Source organism: Podarcis raffonei, chromosome 16 (assembly GCF_027172205.1).
Source record: "Podarcis raffonei isolate rPodRaf1 chromosome 16, rPodRaf1.pri, whole genome shotgun sequence".
Classification (NCBI taxonomy): domain Eukaryota; kingdom Metazoa; phylum Chordata; class Lepidosauria; order Squamata; family Lacertidae; genus Podarcis; species Podarcis raffonei.
The window spans coordinates 40,560,447-40,578,411 of NC_070617.1; the positions used below are offsets into that span (position 1 = coordinate 40,560,447).

The window sequence follows — 17,965 nt, forward strand, 5'->3', positions numbered from 1 at the left end:
AGGAATTCTCCAGACCTTTCTGCCACACAATCTTTCCTTTAATTCAGTTACACAACTTGACTCGAAACTTTCCTTGCCAATCACAAACTGTACCAGGAAACTCTCCCGAGGTCTGAATCACTAGGAAGCAAAAGGTCTCTGAATAAAAGTACCATACAAAAGCTGGAGAAAAAAGAGCACAGAATTTTTTTTCTTAGCTTGTGTAAAACTAAAGCAGCCACTCTAGATACAATCTCAAGTTATCTGAGCTGAATGCATCCATTTAAGAACCTGCAGTCTGATCAATGTGGAAGGCACCCCTTTCAGATTGTGCAAAGGACTTAAATATATTATTTGACTGCATAGGAGGATCTGAATGGTTGATTCTGTCTGCCTTTAAAAGAGAGACACTTCCCTGGCCACGTGGCTCACTGAACACACAAACAGGACTTGTGTCTGAGAAGATTTCCAGAGGATTGTGTTGCACAAAGCACTGCTATTTTTTTATATAAAAAAATGCAGACCCTCTTCAGTTTATATCAGGGTGGGGAACCTCCAAGCCCAAGGGCCAAACACAGCCCTCCAGACTTCTCCATTTGGCCCCTGCAACTCCTCCCCTTTCCCCAAGCCTCACTGGCTCCACTTCACACCACAAGTACATTAGATTGGCTAGGATGCATCCTTGAACTCTGATAAATGACTCTTTTTAGTCCAGACGGAGGATAGTGTGTGAGTATATTGTGCAGAAACTAGCCTACTGTGCAAAGGTATAATTGACCATAAAGTAACCCACAACTTATACAGGGCTTATGTTCCAAGGATTGCGCCTAAAGCCAAAATCATGTACAGTGGTACCTCTGGTTACGTGCTTAATTCATTCCGGAGGTCCATTCTTAACCTGAAACTGTTCTTAACCTGAAGCACCACTTTAGCTAATGGGGCCTCCCGCTGCTGCCGTGCCGCCACCGCACAATTTTTGTTCTCATCCTGAAGCAAAGTTCTTAACCTGAAGCACTATTTCTGGGTTAGCGGAGTCTGTAACCTGAAGCGTATGAAACCCGAGGTACCACTGTATAGTCAAAACACATTGGGTTCAATGGCAGGTGGGATTGCCAAAGTCATTTCTCCTGGAACTCCACCACCTTTCCACGATCTTTTAATTAATTAATTAATGGTCATGCACGTAAAGCTGAATGCCCACAAGTTAAGAATGTGCTTAAGTTGCAGCTTCCATTTCTGCCCCGGCCCGTCATTGCCATGTGGTCCCTGGAAGGCTTCCCAGAGGGGAATGTGGCCCTCGGGGTGGAAAAGGCTCCTCAAACTTGGATTACAGCAACTGAACAATTCAACTTTTTCTTGTGGCTGAATCAGAGCTGTCTCCATGGAAGTTTTTTATTCCCAACCATGTGATGCACATGGTTCAGCCTATCTGATGGGAGCAGGTGAGATTACAAAAGGAAAAAACGACGGAATCCATGGCAAATCCTATGCTGTGCCAAGTCTTCCATATTAAAAGAAGACTCTGTTCTGAGTTGATGGGGCAGCAAACAGCACTGGGAAGACAAAAGCAGAGCCAAAACATCTGGACTGCATAGGAGGATCTGAATGGGTTGATTCTGTCTGCCTTTAAAGAGAGACAATGGAAGAGGAGTTTCCACGAAGAGAGCAGTTTGCCGTTACCTCTTTCAGTCCATTCCAAGAATCTATCATATGGACTCTGCTGATGTTCTTCATGCCTGTGTACACCGTGAACAGCCCTGTATTTGAATTATTGAACTGCAGTGGAAGAGAAGATATATTATTAACATGCCTTGCTCACGTGCTTTTCAGAAGGGTTGGGGTTAGGGAAATCAGGGAGCAGAGAACAGGGAGGAAGGCCACTTCATACCTTGCCCTCTTAAGAAGGGTTTGCAAGGAAGGTTGGCCATAGCTCAGAGGCAGAGTATATGCTGCACCTCAGAGCCTTGAATAATGTTCCAAATCCCTGACACCACCAGCAAAAACGATTTCAGGTTGCTGGGCTGGGTGAGATCTTGACCTTAGGCTTTGACAGTATCATTATCATTACATTTACACTCCACATTTCCTCTCCATTTTGCCCTCACAACACTCCTCTAACCCAGGTTAGGCTGAGATATGGCGAATGGCCCAAGGTCACCCAGTCTCCAAGGTATGAGTGTGACACTCTAGCTGCTCTGCCACACTAGCTTCCAGTTTGGATGTTGCCTCTGTGAACAGAGCAGCCTTCCCCAATCTGGTGCCTTCTAGACATTTTGACCTCATTTCCCAAGGTTGGCCATGCTGCCTGGGGTGGATGGTAACTGCTATCCAACATTTGGCAGGCACCACTTTGAGGAAACTGGAAGAAACACTGCTAAGCTGGATGCACCAAAAGTCTGATTCTGTACGAGGCACCCTAGACGGAAACATTGAACCAGTCACTGCATTGTTGCCACTGATACCCACCATAGCAGCCAACAGAAGGCGTAGTAGCTAGGATATGGTTACCAGATTTTTTTCAATGAATCCGGGGACACTCCCTCCCCCCCCTTTTTTTGGAAGCTGAGTGGCAACAGGGAGTCAGTATTAGGGATGGTGAGGCAAAAGATCCTGGGCCCAAGCACGCATGCATATTGTATAAAGGTGCAAAGCCCTTCTTTCACATCCTGTGAAACATAAATGCCCAGAGTTTTTTAAAAACTGGGCAACGGCCAGCCAGTCGCAACTCCCGAGCCTCCCCCGATCAGTCGAAACAAAGGGGGAAGGGGGCAGGAGATCTGTACTGTCCCCGGTTCCCCTTCGGCAGTGGCGGCGGCAGCAGCAGTCAGCAGCCTGGAGCCAGCCTGGTAGCGCAGTTGGCTCTGGCTGGCTTCAGGAGCTGCTTGCTGCCATGGCGCCAGCCATTTTCCCTCGCCGGAAGTCCCCATATGATGTGTTGTGACACGGCAGCGAGCAGCTCCTGAAGCCAGACAGAGCCAACTGCGCTACCAGGCTGGCTCCGGGTTGCTGAGGCTGCTGCTGCCATGTTTCCCAGGGACAGATTTGAAAATCCGTGGACTGTCCCTGGGAACCGGGAGCTTCTGGTAACCCTAAGCTAGGAGCAAACCCTGCCTTCCAGAAATTCCTTATCTGGAGATGTCTTGCAAAACTGGCCTTACTTTTGCACACACTGCCCTGGACTGCTTCAGAAAGCAATTCTTCAATTACATGTTACTGGCAAGCCCTACAAATGCTGGTACATGGAAGGAGTCTTCCTCTTCAGCTACTTTGTTTTGCCATGGGCGTGAAACTGTGCCCAATTATATTTTGCCTTAAATTCCTGACACCTCTGCTTGGAAGGATTAGTTGGGAGGTGACTGGGAGAGCTCTCTTTGAGGCTGGGCAGGGCAGGCAGATAGTTTGATCTGGAGCAGCTTCCCACGCCTCTCTTGGCATCTGCTACAGAATTGTTGCACCTATCCCTTCTCATTTCCGCTTTGCCCTTCATGACTTCCACCACACCCCTCCATCACTAAGTTCAGAGACCCAAGCTCCCTCCCAAGGGTTTTACTTACTTCAGCAAACAAGCCAAATTTCCCTTTGAAGGGAAGTAAGCCAGGCTTGATGCTGTTCAGGAAGTCGATGAGCGGCTCATCATAACCCCACAAGATTTCTCCCACCGTCCGGTTCACAAAAGCACCCTGTCCGAAGGCAGCAAAGGTGGCGCTGACAAGCATCTGAGCACCCGCCGGCATGTCCTCCAACATCACCGCTGCAGCCTGGTTGTGAAAGATGGAAAGAAGAGGGAGAGAGAAGGGCGGACAGGTTTTCATGCATTGATGCTCCTAAGAAGAGCTCATGTTGTCTGGCACAGATACATATTGCTGGCTAGTACGGGGAACAGATCCCCAGGCAAACTCTCTAATACACGAATCACCTTCTATAAATGTCTCATATTTAAACACACACCGCAACAACAGCTAAACGTGCCATGGAAACAGCACGATGTTAACCATCTCTACTCCAGAAGCAAGTCTTACTGAATTCAACAGGGCTTACTTCCAGGTATGGGAAGCTAGGATTACAGACTTTTGCAATTTGTATGTCTATATGAGAACAGTCGATATAGATATAAAATGAACAGAAACTTATAGTCACCAATCCAGGAAATATAAAAATTAAAATAGATATTAAATCATTTGGGTATGTGGTAAAAATATGTAAGAGGGGATGTTAATTTTGTTTAAGGCAGAGGTTTAATATGTGATGGGAAGTGTCTCTGGATTTACTGGTGGATCTAAAATGACGTGTTTGTATTGCTTTGTTGTTTTATATGTTAGACTTGGAATGTATAGAATAGTAAGTAATTTAAAATAAAGTAAATAAAATTAACTGGGAAACCTACCTCAGAAGAGGCAATTTGTCACATCTCTGTATGAGTCAGTGTTCTTGGCTCATCTCATTTCAATCAGGAAACCCAGAATAGTGACTCATTCAGAGATATTACCTTTAGAGTAGATAATTCTTACTCTTCAACAACCTACAAGTAAATTTTATGGGATGTAAGACTGGAGTGTGCCTCTGGTATTAGTTCAGGAGGAGGAAAGGTTGAGGGCAGGGAATGGGGAAAGGGGGGAAATCAATTTTAAGTATGCAATCCATGACTATCCCTTAGTTTCCCTGCATGTAGCTGGTGGCATTTCTGACTTTTTCCAGTGTAGGATTATCAAAATTCCTTCAGCCCTTAGTAAGCAATGAATCAATTCAACACGCTGCTCTGAATGGCCTACATACTTTCACGCATCTCTTCTCAACCATAAGCACTAGATGTTTGGGTATTTCTTTTTATTTCTTTTTTTAAAAGACAAAGATGGAAAGCCAGTATTCAGGGAATTGAAAACCTATAATCACATTGTACCCTTTCCCTTTCCTCCCACTGCATAGCATATGTTTAAACCCAGGTAAACAAAAACAATTAGAAACTAGAAATAATTATCACAGCAACTGTGAGTCCACTTACCGACACCAAGATATTTGGTATGACAACGTAGTCAGATTCTAACCCAACTGACAGCTCTGGCCGGAAGTAGAAACTCCGATACTCTAAGAAGGAGATGGTATCATTGTCGTGGAAAGTTATGTTGGTTTTCTCTCTGTGCTCCCTGTAGAAGAGAGAGGCAGAAAGACTCAGGCTAAATCAGTACCTGCATTGCTTCCACCATGGAAGGCTTTCCTCCATAATAGGCTGTAGACGTTGCAGACACTCCATAGTTTTGTCATATGAAAGCTTTCTTGCAATGTCATTTTCTAGAGACAATATGCATAAAGAATTTAAGTGCTCTTCAGCAAAACAGTCTACTTACCACAACACTTCATCTTTACAACACCTGTGCTACTGACTCTCAAACTTTGGGATTGTTGAAATATATGCAACAAAAAAGTAATCAGTTTGAGTCATGCAACAAAAACTGGGTCCACTTGACCCAAAATGTAAAAGCAATGTGGACTGAAGTCGCTTCTGGGGCTCCTCTGGGAGCTTCATTACCTGCCCAGCAGATCTGCCCCTGAGGAACGGTCTAGGGCCCACTCCGCAAGGAAGCAAGGGCATGCACCTCTCCCCTCCAGACGCTTGCACAAACCATGTTCCTTGGTACACTTGGGGCTTGTGGGTACATTTGTCAAGTGTTTCCAAGCGGCTGAAGATGGTAGTGGTGTGTGCCTCACTTTGACCGACAGCAGCAGTGGCTGCCACTGCCCGTGGAAGAAGGGGGGCCGAACGGAGGCTTGGCAGAGGCTACTGGTGCTACGCCTGGGTTGATGGCTGAGCGTGGGTCTCCCCTCCCAGCGGCTTGGAGGTGATTGCAGGGAGGGTGCATGTGGTGATGTCACACTTACGTGGACTTTGTAACATAGCTATACAGTACTGCCCAAGTTATGGCTGACTGGGATAGAGGGGTTATCCATATTGTTTTCCTGAATTCTGAAGGGCTTGTGATATAGCTAAGAATGGGATGAAGTCATGAAAGCCTGTTTGCTTCTTGTAGGAATGATGCTTTTGGGGAGGGGGCATTTTCTGGTTTGCCTCAGGCAACAAAATGCTGTGGGCCAGCCCTGACGTTTAGGTACAATGATAATGTTCATGTATTTGTGTTTATGTATCTATTATGTTTGTGTGGAGAGGGTATGAGTATTGCAAACCACTTTGAGATCTTCTATTAGCAAACAATTAATGATAACAGCAGCAGCAGCAGCAGCTTCCTATGTTCATTTAAAAACTGAATCACTATTTATGTCAATCGAATAAAAACCCCTTTAAATCATTTTTTTAAAGTGTCTTCCAATTGGGCAACAGATTTTTTTAAAAAAGAACATGGTTTTTCAATAAAAAGTACTCCTAAAAACTGTAAGCAGAGTCTTAAGAGGCGCTCTTGCTTTTTCTCACATGGGAGGGAATGACGCTTCCAGACACAGTCGTACGTTGGATCCCAAATGCCACGAGAATCAAACATTTTGGCTCCCAAATGCCGCAAACCGGTTTACAAGCGTTCTTTGGAATTCAAACATCTGATACGGCTTACACAGCTTCCAATTGGCTGCAGGGGCTTCCTGCCAATCAAAAGCTGTGCCTTGGTTTCCAAACGTTTTGGAAGTTGATTGGACTTCCAGAACGGATTCCGTTTGACTTCCGAGGTACGACTATACAATACTTATTTGCATCTAAAAACTGAGTGTGTTTCTTACTCCAAAACATTTTTTTTCATTATTAAGATTTTATTGAAAGTTTTTTTAAGAGTTATACACATACAAAGTGTCCTCATTTGCCCACCAGTCAGGGATTAGGGGAACTGTAGCCCAAAATCTCTGGAGGGCAGACCAGGTTGGGAAAATCTGGCCCAAAGCAGAAAAAACCCAGCGAGAAACTCCGTAAAAGTCATAGAACTGTAGAGCTGGAAAGGACCATGAGGGTCATCTAGTCTACCTTCCTGGAATGCAGGAATCCTTTGTCCAATGCGGGGCTCGAACCCAGAATCTTGAGATTAAGAGTGCCATGTTCTGTTCTCCCTGGCTTAGGAGTTACAGTGTTTTGAGACAAGAAGGCTGGATAGCACCATTATAACAAACTTCAGCGATTATCATCATTGTTCTCACTTCTCCTCCAAGGTGGTTCTTCCCCCACCCTTCCTATCTTATCCTCACAACCCCCCTGTGAGGGAAACTGGACTGAGACACAGTGACTGGCTGAGTGGGGATTCGAACCCTAGTCTCCTAGGTCTTTCCCCAGCCCTACAGTTCACTACACTGGTTCTTTAGCACCATTTTTAATGTTATGAAGCGCTAAAAGCGCTATTTATCTGCTTTGTAAGTTGCAAGGCTTTTTTCATAACCTCCCTCGGATGTCGGCATCCATTAATCCTACCTTTTCTCACCCTGACACTTCTAAGGCAATCCCAGGTGTGCTGCAGACATAGCAATGGGTGCAGATTTCTCTCACTGGCCTCCCAGCACTTTCTATTTCAACAGAGGGACAGATCAACACCTCGAACAAAAGGAGTCATTGATACTGAAACAAATAAGGAGCAATCATGTAACCTTTAATAAGTGGCCCAGCATAATCCACAGGCCAAGGGCGGAGAACTAAAAGGAAAAGCCAATTATATATTTCAACCACCAACTTCACAGAGGATCAGTTACAGATAGGTAGCCGTGTTGGTCTGCCATAGTCAAAACAAAAAAAAAATTTCCCTTTCAGTAGCACCTTAAAGACCAACTAAGTTAGTTCTTGGTATGAGCTTTCGTGTGCATGCACACTTCTTCAGATACACTTCTTGAGATTCACAGAGGATGATGGTGCAAGACTTCTGAAGAAGTGTTCCGTTCAGACTACAACAGATCCTCAGAAGCTTCCGACGCTCTTGCACATGAGAGCCACCTGTTAGTTTTAACAGAAAAGCGTGCCAGTCGTGTGCAACCTTTTGCATGCACATGCACACTCACTGCATTGAAAGGCCAATGAGATGCTTGCAGGGGCTCCACCGGTCAGCATTGGTGGATTGACAGAGGCTTTGAACAGTAAAGAGCAATTCAGCTGGTGGGGGCTCCTGACCTCACATCATGCAGCTGACAAAGCCTGCCAAGAGCTGCCCAGTAGCTCTTAAAAGGAACTGGAGCCTCTGAGAGCAAGGGAAGCTGGCAATCCCAGACGGGTGACACAAGGATGGTGGATTAGGCAGCTCAGCAGAAAACCCTGCTTGCTATGCACCATTTAAATCCAATCTTGGGGCCGGAGCAGGAGAAGGAATAAGAGTCCCCATTCGCTTGGACTCTAATCTTGGGCAAAGGAGAAACAAAGACATTTGTGCTAAGAGGCTTTTGCTTCATTCCCTTTGCACAGAGCCACAATGCATACATTCAGCACCCACAAGTGCACCAGGGAGCCACTATAGGCACAACGTACGCAGAGGACAAGCTTGGCATTATGCTGGCAGCTAAGCCCAGTGGGAGGGAATCGTGCATGAGATGGCAACAGACCTTGCTGAGTGCTTGGCAAAAGATTTGGATAAGCTTTCAAGAAGGTCTTCCATCACTCCCTCCACTGACCTGTTTCGGTGGCTTTCGAACTCCGTTCTTGGCTTGGAAGCTCATCAAAGGAACTCCAAATTAGAGGAACTTTGAAAGCTGCCTTATGCGGAAAGTCCACTGGTCTTTCTTGTTCAGCACTGTCCCCATGAACAGGCAGCGGCTCTCCAGGGTTTCAGACGAAAGCCTCTCCCAGCCCTACTGGGAGAGGGCAGGGACTGAACCTGGATCCTTATGCATGCCAGGCAGGTGCTCTGCCATTGAGCTATGGCCCTTCAATGATCCCTCCCCAATGGGAAGCAACATGTCCCAAGGAGACAGCCGGGCCACTGCTACCAACCGTTAAAGGGCAGCTGGTGGGGGCACTAGGAACACTCAAGGTCTAGGACACATATTCTGCCCACAAGAGCCAAAAGGCCTGAGTTGATTATAAATGGTCTGGGCTTTGGGGTGAGTAAGGAGGTGTACTGGGGAACATGCGTTAGGGAAGCGCAGCAGATCAGTGGCACAGCATCTCCTTCAAAAGCAGAAGCATCTTTGGGTAGGGCTAGGAGTGCCTCTGGCTCGTGAAAACAGGTTTTTTAATTTCACTCCATTGAGCTGGTGCTGGCAGTCAGAATGGGACAGGGGTCAGACCACAAACAAAATAAATTGGAAATATTTATTTTAAAACAAAGCTCAGAGATGATTAGCATATGCAAGCTTGGCAATAAGTGAAATATAAGAATAAAGGGAATGTTTGAATTAATATATAAACGGGGTGGGGGGAATTAGACAGACTAATCATTTTTAATTGTTAAGCAGCTACAAATAAAGCATGAAAATCAGTAAAACCTGAACATCATGTTCCTAAATCTTCCACCAGTCCAAACTATTTACAAGTTTACTAAATTCCCAGCCTTATAGTAGCTGAAGCTAAAGATTAATAAGAAAACTGGATTATAACTACCAGTCCCAGCAGCAACCCAAGGAATTGGCTTCTGTGGACTAAGGGGCAAAGGTCAGAAAGGTGATCCAGAATGGCCCAAACAGGCAGCAAGTTCAGGCCGAGACTGAGGTGCAGCTGCTTTTTGATCTGGCACCTCCAAATAGACCTGTTTTCTCGTCTGCTCTTATCTCTCTCTCACACACACCCTTTTTCTCACTTACACAATTCTGTTATGGTAAATTATGTCAGGGGCAAGCTCCTATAAAATGAGCTTTATTTTTTTCTTAGTTGTTTTTGGGGAGGGACCTAGTCTCAAGCTTAAGCAGAGTGAAAGGAGTTTCATGAAGGTTACTCAGAGCTGCCAACAAATCTTGTATCTTTTTCACTCTGGCATACAATCTCAGCTGAACTAAAGCCTCTCCAAGCCTCCCAATTTCTCATATTCCAGTAGACAAGAGACACTTCTACCTTAAAAGCAGACATTGAGGCTGGCTTAAACCAGAGTTTTCTTGACCAGCCTGCTTTGCATTCTTTAGTTTCTGGGGGTGTCACCTTAACCATGCATGCAGGTTTCGTTGCTCATCAGGGAATGTGGTCTGCAGGCTAAAAAAAGCTTCTTCACCACCAGTTACATAAAAATCACGTGTGGTAAACTTTTGCTCCTCCAGATGTTGCTGAATCACAACTCCCATCAACCCAGCAAAGATGGCTAATGCCCAGGGATGATGAGAGTTGTAGTTCAGCAAGATGTGGTGGGCCAAAGGTTCCTCATGCCCAACATACAGGATAATTGACAAGAAAAAAATTAAGAGTGTCACGTGGGATGAAGCAGACAGAAATGAGCTCAAACCTGTATACATAAGGGCCACGCTGGGTCACCACCGGCTTTCCTCCTTGAAGAACTTCCTTTGGATTCAGCACCTCAAATAAATAGACTGAAAAGAAAAATGGAACCGGGAGGTCTTTCCACAAGTTGAATGCCATGCCACTGGGATCAAGGCGCACATTCTGTAATGACAAACATGTGCTCCATCAGAAGTTGTTGTTGTTTATTACTCCCCCTTCTCCCTAAGGTGGGTTGCAACCATTTAAAAGACAACATTAAAACCAAATTTTAAAACCTTACAATTACCCCAAAAAATACAAACATGAAAAACAACATTTAGTAAAGATAAAAAGTAGTAATAAAAAGAAACAAAAATTAATATGGCTGGGGGAAAAGCCCTAAGTGTGTGTATCTTATGCGCCACATAGCCAATATAGCGTTTAACCAAAAAGTAGCAGAGAATTAGGCAGATATGCCAGTTTCTGTAAAATGAGGGCAATTGAGTAATAAAGAAAGGAGGGGATATTAAAACAAAGAAGGACAAAAGGGAAGTAAAAGAGAATACAGTTGTTTATTTCTCCTGGAACACATCAGCAGAGCATGTGTTGCGTCATATTTACATTCTTTGGCGCATATTCTGGGAATTTTTGAGCTAGCATCTGATCTAATCTCAAAAATAAGAGGAATGCACTGCCGAAGTTTTGTACCCTTGAGATGAGGCAAGCCACAGCTCGAAATTCTGTAATTAATGAGTAACTTTGTCTCTGAACCCTGATGGGCCAGTCCCCCACCCTCCACCCCCGGGAGCTGGTGTTTAGGCCCTGTGTCCAACTCAGGCGAGGCTGCTTGGAACCAGCTGTGAGGAACCAGTGGCCATTCAGATATTGGGCAGCGTGACCAATGTCCAGCAACATGTTCCCTATCCCTGAACCAGAATGCAAAATTACATTGCTCGCTTATCAGTTTAGTTAGAGTGTATTTAAATCAATGTTTGAACAACTCTGCAAATGCAGGATCCTTTGCTGGAGATCCATTTTGGCACCATCTGCCTGCCTAGGTCAGGCCTTACAGGGTGGTCGTAAGTGGCCTGCTGCAAGAAATGTCATGGTGAGGGAGCAAGGAACCATGCTAGAAGAGAGAATAAATGCCTAAGGACATAAGACAAGCCCTTTTGGCTCGGGCCAAAACATCCTGGTCTCACAGTTGCCACCCAGGTGCCTCTGGGAAGTCCAAACGAAGAACCTGCGTGCAACTCCCCCCACTTGTGATCATTCCCAGCAAAGAAGAAACAGAGCTACAAGGGGAATACAGAAACCCTAAGTTACTGAATCACTAACAATATCCATATATAATTTTATTTATACGTTTTTTGTTTTTTAAAAAATAAGGGTCTAATTCACATCAGTTATCCTAGTGCCTTTGTACTAAATGGCTAGAAAACTTTTTCACTGGGAGAAAAAGTTTACTTCTAAGCAAGTGGGATAAAATATTGCCTGTATCATTCTACTTATTTCTCTGCAAGTAAGGCCTGCTCTGCAGTATGCACTTAAAGCAGTAATATACCCCCTTTTAAAAACAGCCCTGGGAACTGTCACCTGTTAAGGATGCAGAGAGTTGTTAAGACGTCCCCTACTCCTCTCGCCAATGGACATCCTCCCCCACCCCCAGCCACAGCCACCTCCACAGAACACTTCTGACTCCCAACGGTGCCAATCACAAGACGTTTTCTGGCATATGTGCCATAATAGCACATGATGTTCTGTCAGGGTTCATAACTAGCCAGTGCAGGGGATTGAACAAACAGCCTATTGAAAATGGACATGTTACGAGTCCTGAGATGCTACTGCGGGTTTTCTCCACACCAGATTAAATCCTCAGCTTCAAACAAAGTTCTGCTTTAAAGGGTGTTTTCTAGGATGTAACACAAGTTGCAAGAACCACTTGAGGCAGAAGCCTGATCTTTTGAGATGCGAGAAGAACTTTGAGAACTCATTATATATGCTCCAGTTAGAACAGAAATTGTTTGTAGTGCCGTCAAAATGAGGTTTCTTGAGAGTGTGACAGCTCAGAGAGAGCTTGGAGAGGCAGCTGGTTCCCTTTAGAGTCAGTCATTTGGTTATCAGAAGAAGAAGAAGAAGAAGGAGAAGAAGAAGAGGAGGAGGAGGAGTTTGGATTTGATATCCCGCTTTATCACTACCCTAAGGAGTCTCAAAGCGGCTAACATTTCCCTTCCTCCCCCACAACAAACACTCTGTGAAGTGAGGGAGGCTGAGAGACTTCAGAGAAGTGTGACCGGCCCAAGGTCGCCCAGCAGCTGCAGGTGGAGGAGCGGAGACGCGAACCCGGTTCACCAGATTACGAGTCTACTGCTCTTAACCACTACACCACACTGGCTCAGAAGATACTCGGATAATTGATCAATCAAAAACCACAGCAGGAATCAAAGCAGTTTAAGAATTGGGCCCAGCGACTGAGTGGGCAGGGAGCCAGAGAGAATGCAGTAGTAAGAGTTGGTATAACATAGAGACCAAAGGGACTGAGCTACAAATTATGAATTCCCCAACTTAAAATTTGTCTGCTATGAACTCATTAGGCAGCCCCAGGAAAGCCACTCTCTTAAATTGGTTCTATCTGCAATAGGTTTTAATCTGAGTCATCCCAATGGATGCAGAGCGTGATGTTGCCTTGGACATTTTAATCACAAAGGTAGTGTGTATCTTCCATCAAGATATCATTTAAACTTGCGAAAGATTTTATTAGAGGGAACAAATATAATATACAAGTGTGATGTTGGGAAAGTATTAACAAAGCTTCAGAAACCAAGGATTACAAAAACGATTTGGTCCGCAGGAAAAGTAATTGTATAAGCTGCCACTTCACGGTTAGGTAACCTAACCAAGCACCTTTTATAAGACTGCTGCGCATTAGACTAATAGCAAAAAAAAGGGGGGGGACTGAACCAACATAGCCGAAGAGATGCACACTCTTGACCACGGTGATAAACTCCAATCCCGTTTGGATTTTATTTGGAACGGTGCTGTATTGTTAAAACAAATGTTTACAAGATACAACATGCTTTTTACGAGACATTCTATTTATTTCTGCGGTAATATCCAACCGTTTTAGGAACTCCTCTCTGGATTTGTAAACAGTTTACTCCTTGGTCTTTTTTTGCTACTGAAGATGTCTCACAAGGCAGCGGGTACAGATTTTTCCTCAGGATTTACTCCCAAAGCCTTTCTCACGAATGAGCATAGCTGCAAAGTAGTGGAGGTTTAGGATCAGAGTTTTTCTTCTGCTAGATGGTTTACCTTCCCAGGTGGATGAGCCCCATCTGCCCCTCACTTCCCTCTACAGTATGTGCAGAAACCACCTTCTTGATCATTGGACCCACTCTTAGTCTTGTCCACTCCATCCGCCGGGGCCTGTCTTCACATGCAGGGGGTTGTCCCTCACTCACTGAGGGTTTGAGACCCATCAGCTATCTTCCCCTGGTTTAGCCAGCCATTGAAAGCTGTTTCTTGGGGTGTGGCTACTGTTGCACGCTGACAGCTTCTAGGAGCCACAGGTGAGAGCTGAGTGCAGGGTGGGGACCAAAGGTGGACGAACTACCCCAGAAGGAGGATGGCATGTCCCCCACCAGAGGTACTACCCCTCCCCTAAGACACACCTGTGACCATGTAGTTGGTCCTTTTAAAAGGCATTGTGCTACTGTTGCTCTTTGGTTTCTTGCCTCTCATAGCTGTGATGCATATGATGTTTTAATACAGGGTTAGATACATGCAGAAGGTGCCAGGCTCAGTCCCGAGGCAGAGCAGAGAAAGGCCCAGTTGGAACCCCGGCAGAGTTGCTGTTGCCAGTAAGACCAGTGGACAATGATAAGCTAGAGGGACTCATGGTCTGACTGGGAATAAGGCAGCTTCCTATGTTCTTGGGGTCCTCCAAATATTGTTGGACTCCAGCTGCCATTAGCCCCAGCCAGCATGCCCAATGGTGAGGTATCATGGGCAAGCGTTCAAAATTAGCTAGGTGCCAGGTGCATTTTGCACCTTGCTTTTGACCACTTGTGAGCAAGTGAAGATGCCTGGGCCCCAGGATGGCACCTGACATTTCCACCATCTGGGGATCATTGGATCGGGACTGTTTGCACACACCAATACCCCATCCTGTAGAAGAGGTCACCATGAAGAAAAAGAGGTCAGAATAGGCCAATATATATGTGGCTGTCCCTGGATCAAGTGACTTTCCTTCTCTAAGTTTTCAAAGTTCTCAACCTGGCTTAAGGTTGTCATCTGAACCAGCCACGTGTTTAACTGAGAATCAATCAGAGATAGTCCATCATTTGAAAAATAAGACTTTTTAGAGCCATCTTGCCCCCCAAAGGCAACTAGACTTTCCGTTTTGGTGACTGTAGCCTTGGTTTAAGGAGCCCTTTGGTGCCTAGCTTATATATTTGAGTTTCTAACACTGATCATGGGAGCTGTAGTCCAACTGTGTCCGAAAAGCCACAGGTCCCCTATCTAAATGGAGGATGTGTTATTATTTCCCAAGTGTAGATGCAAAAGTGGCTTGAATGCAAGGCAAGGAATGTCTACTGCTAAGTGGAGAGAGACTCTGGCAGGCAGAACAAGAGAGAAGGTTTCCTGCCAGGAGACAGGCAAGCACCACCAGCACAAGGCCATTCTTGGATTCCTAGAATATTTGGTTGTGCTTAAATAGACCACAACTGAAAATATTTGATCAGCCATAGTCATGTGGTCACTGGGATAGCTCAGCAGTGCCTTCCAACGCTACAATTCTATGTTTCTGTGTCCCCAAATTCCCTTCTTCACAGGAATGTTTTTCTCAACGTTGACCAAATTCATTTAGGCTTAATCCCTTTGCTCATTCTACAGCTTCAGCAGATAAGATCCAGATAAGAGAAGGCAGGAAAGGGCGGAGGGAGGGGGAAGCCACCCCCCCCTTACTTTTAGGAATATTTTGCAATGAGGCTCCTATTTGTGCATTAGAGCAGGAAGTGTTTCTGCTGATCTGATGCTTTTGTAAGACAATGTCAGCTGCTCAAGCCCAAGCCTCCTGCCTTAACACGAGACTTCTGACCACAGCTGGACCCGTGGTCTAATGCACCACCTGCCTGAGTCTTGCAGCTTTCCCTATCATTGGACCTCCATTTTTCAGATGTCCCTTAGGCAGTTGCAAAATACTTTTTCCTAAAAGTCCCCCCTACTGTATTTATTTAGGGCTTGACTAAGGCAGTTCCTGTTTATTTCCTGAAAAGGAGAGGTAAAGGATAGGGTTGCCAATAATTGGACTATAGTTATATTAAACCTACAGCTTATTCCTTCCACAAACACCATTGCCTCATGTGGTTTTCCAAAGGCTGAAGGACTGCTCAACTGAAGTCCCCCTTGCAGATTATGGTTCAGGCCAACCTCTTGGCCACGCTGGTGGTGGCTGGTGGGAGCTGGCGCCCAGGCACCTCTGAAGGGCCACAGCTTCCTCATGCCTGGCTTAGGCCCTGGAGTTGCAGTTTCCTTTAATTACAGCTGCCAAACCTCTTTTCCAGAGATCATAAGCAGTTCACTTCAAAGGCTATATTGCAAATACAGCTGAACTGGAGGTTATGCAAAATGTGCAGTTGAATAACTACATGCTTAAAAAGATAATACTACTAGGTGCCAAGGGGAATCAGTTTGCACTGGGCCTGGAGCACATGAGGAAATGAGCTCAATTCCTTCCCTCCTGTGATGGATCTGGGGGAAATTTCCCCTATTGAGGGCAATCTTTTTAAAACAGTTCTCTCAGATTAAGTGTCATGGACTGGCTGGATGCAGAGGAATGGTGGGAGGCACCAGCTGGGGAATGTTCAAGAGAAGAAGGCTCAGAGCCAAAGAATGGTGGTGGGATGACAATAAGTGGTCAGAGGGAGGAGAGAGAGAGCAGACTGGGAGTAGGAGGTGTTGGAAGCTGAAGAGGCAACAGGGGTTAGTGAGCAGGGGGAGTCTGTGGCAGAGAGAAGTCCAGCTGAAGCAGGAGAGGAGTGTGGCCAAGAGGCAGAGATGAGATAGGATGGTGAAGAAGCAAGGGGGTCTCCCCCTCCTGCTGTGACCAGCTCCCCTCCTCCCATTTGTCTCTCAGGACCAGAAGAGGTATGAAGAGGGATTGCTTGGGAAGGACCCAGGAAAGGAGATTATTTAGGTAGCTGTGGGAAGGCAGGGACCTTCAGTCTCCACAACTGCCTCATGGGGCAAGACCTATCAGATTTGCTGTGCTCATTACACCTGGCATTCCTCAGCAGACCTTGTTTCTTCTAATAAAGAGTTAACTTCACTTACTCTGTGATTTATTGCTGGCTCGCTCCTGACAGAAAGAGATATGCTTGGTCTGCTTATAGAGTTCACCACACCTCCTGAGGTGTGATCCAAAGAGAAATCTCCCCCACAGACACAAACACCAAACATACTCCATTTTGCCTCTGTGGGGAGGAGGCAGTCATTAGGAGCATTTTAAAATAAACATTTTAAGATTCAGTGTTGCAATCAGCCTTAACACACATGCATAGTCACTAACGTGCATTTAGGATAATTAACTATGCTGTCCCAATTTCCATTCAAATGCACAGGATGTATAAGATGGGGACAATTAACAGCATCCTTCCCAGGACAGGTAAACAAGCTACCTCAGGTGCATGCTGGTCAGGCTCTCTTCCCTCTGCAGCCCCAACCCAGGCCAACTGGGAACTCTATTTTGAAGGCAGGAGGAGGGAAAAAAACCATAAAAGCTGCCTTATACTGAATTGGACCATATGATCGTAGCAGCAGGAGAGTAGCTGGGTCAACTTCAAAGCAGGGAAAACTTTTGCTATGATCTTCCTGCTGTGCTACTGCTCCCCCCTGAAGGAGAGGAGAGGCGCTGGACCATCCCTGGAGGATGCGGGACCCACCAAGCACGGATTTGCAACAGCTGGCAAATCCAGACTTTCCAGACTTCTGGAAAGGGGAAATTGTTAGTTTGATGTGACTGATTTTAGGACTAGGGGGAGGTTGTCTTCCCCCCCAGAGCGGCAAGTAAGATGTGGGGTCGCATTTTTAAAAAGCACCTCCAAGGAGACCCCCCGCCTCGAAGGGACCAGGTGCCCCTTCTGTCTGCGCGCCGGGAGCCAGAGAGAGCGCCGCGCGCCCCCGGCTGGGCCAGCCCGGCGCCCCGCGGGAGCGCGCCGTGCCCGCCTCGCCCCCCCCCCCCCGCGCCCCTACCTTGACCACCTGCTCCTCCAGGATGGCCGGCAGCGAGACCACCAGGAAGACCCCGGAGCCCAGGCAGAGCAGGCCGGCGATGGCCAGCCCCACGGCCGCGCGGAAGGCGGAGCAGCAGCGCGCCATGGCCAGCGCAGAAGGGGGACCCGAGAAGACGCCGCGGCCGCCGCGCTAGCCCCCATTTACGGTCCCGGATTGAGGCCGGGCCCTCCCCGCGGGACCGCCCCGTCGCGCCCAGAAGGGCCGCCCTGCGCAGCCGGGCGGGGGAGGCGCTGACGCGGCGCCGGGAAGGGAGCTGGTGGGCGGGCGAGCTGCCGGGGGGACGCGCTTACTCGCGAGGAACCGTGCTGCGCGCACTTTCCGGCGAGTAAGTGCCCTGGGACGCAGCGGCGCTTCCTTCCGAGTAAAGCAGCACAGGAGGAG

The 17,965-nt window shown here is 46.6% G+C and overlaps 1 protein-coding gene across 5 annotated transcripts in view; it reads right to left on the reverse strand.

Moving 5' to 3' along the window:
• SCARB1 (scavenger receptor class B member 1) overlaps nt 1-17,689 on the reverse strand; it is a 45,883-nt gene extending 28,194 nt beyond the window's left edge. For all 5 annotated transcript variants that reach the window (XM_053369228.1, XM_053369226.1, XM_053369229.1 and 2 more), the window contains exons 1-5: nt 17,543-17,689; nt 10,314-10,471; nt 4,979-5,120; nt 3,534-3,737; nt 1,660-1,755 (exon numbers count right to left, since the gene is read on the reverse strand). In XM_053369228.1, the coding sequence (XP_053225203.1) occupies nt 1,660-1,755; nt 3,534-3,737; nt 4,979-5,120; nt 10,314-10,471; nt 17,543-17,668 (726 nt within the window). In that variant the 5' untranslated portion in view covers nt 17,669-17,689. The remainder of the gene's footprint in view (nt 1-1,659; nt 1,756-3,533; nt 3,738-4,978; nt 5,121-10,313; nt 10,472-17,542) is intronic.
• Nucleotides 17,690-17,965: the final 276 nt, after the last annotated feature.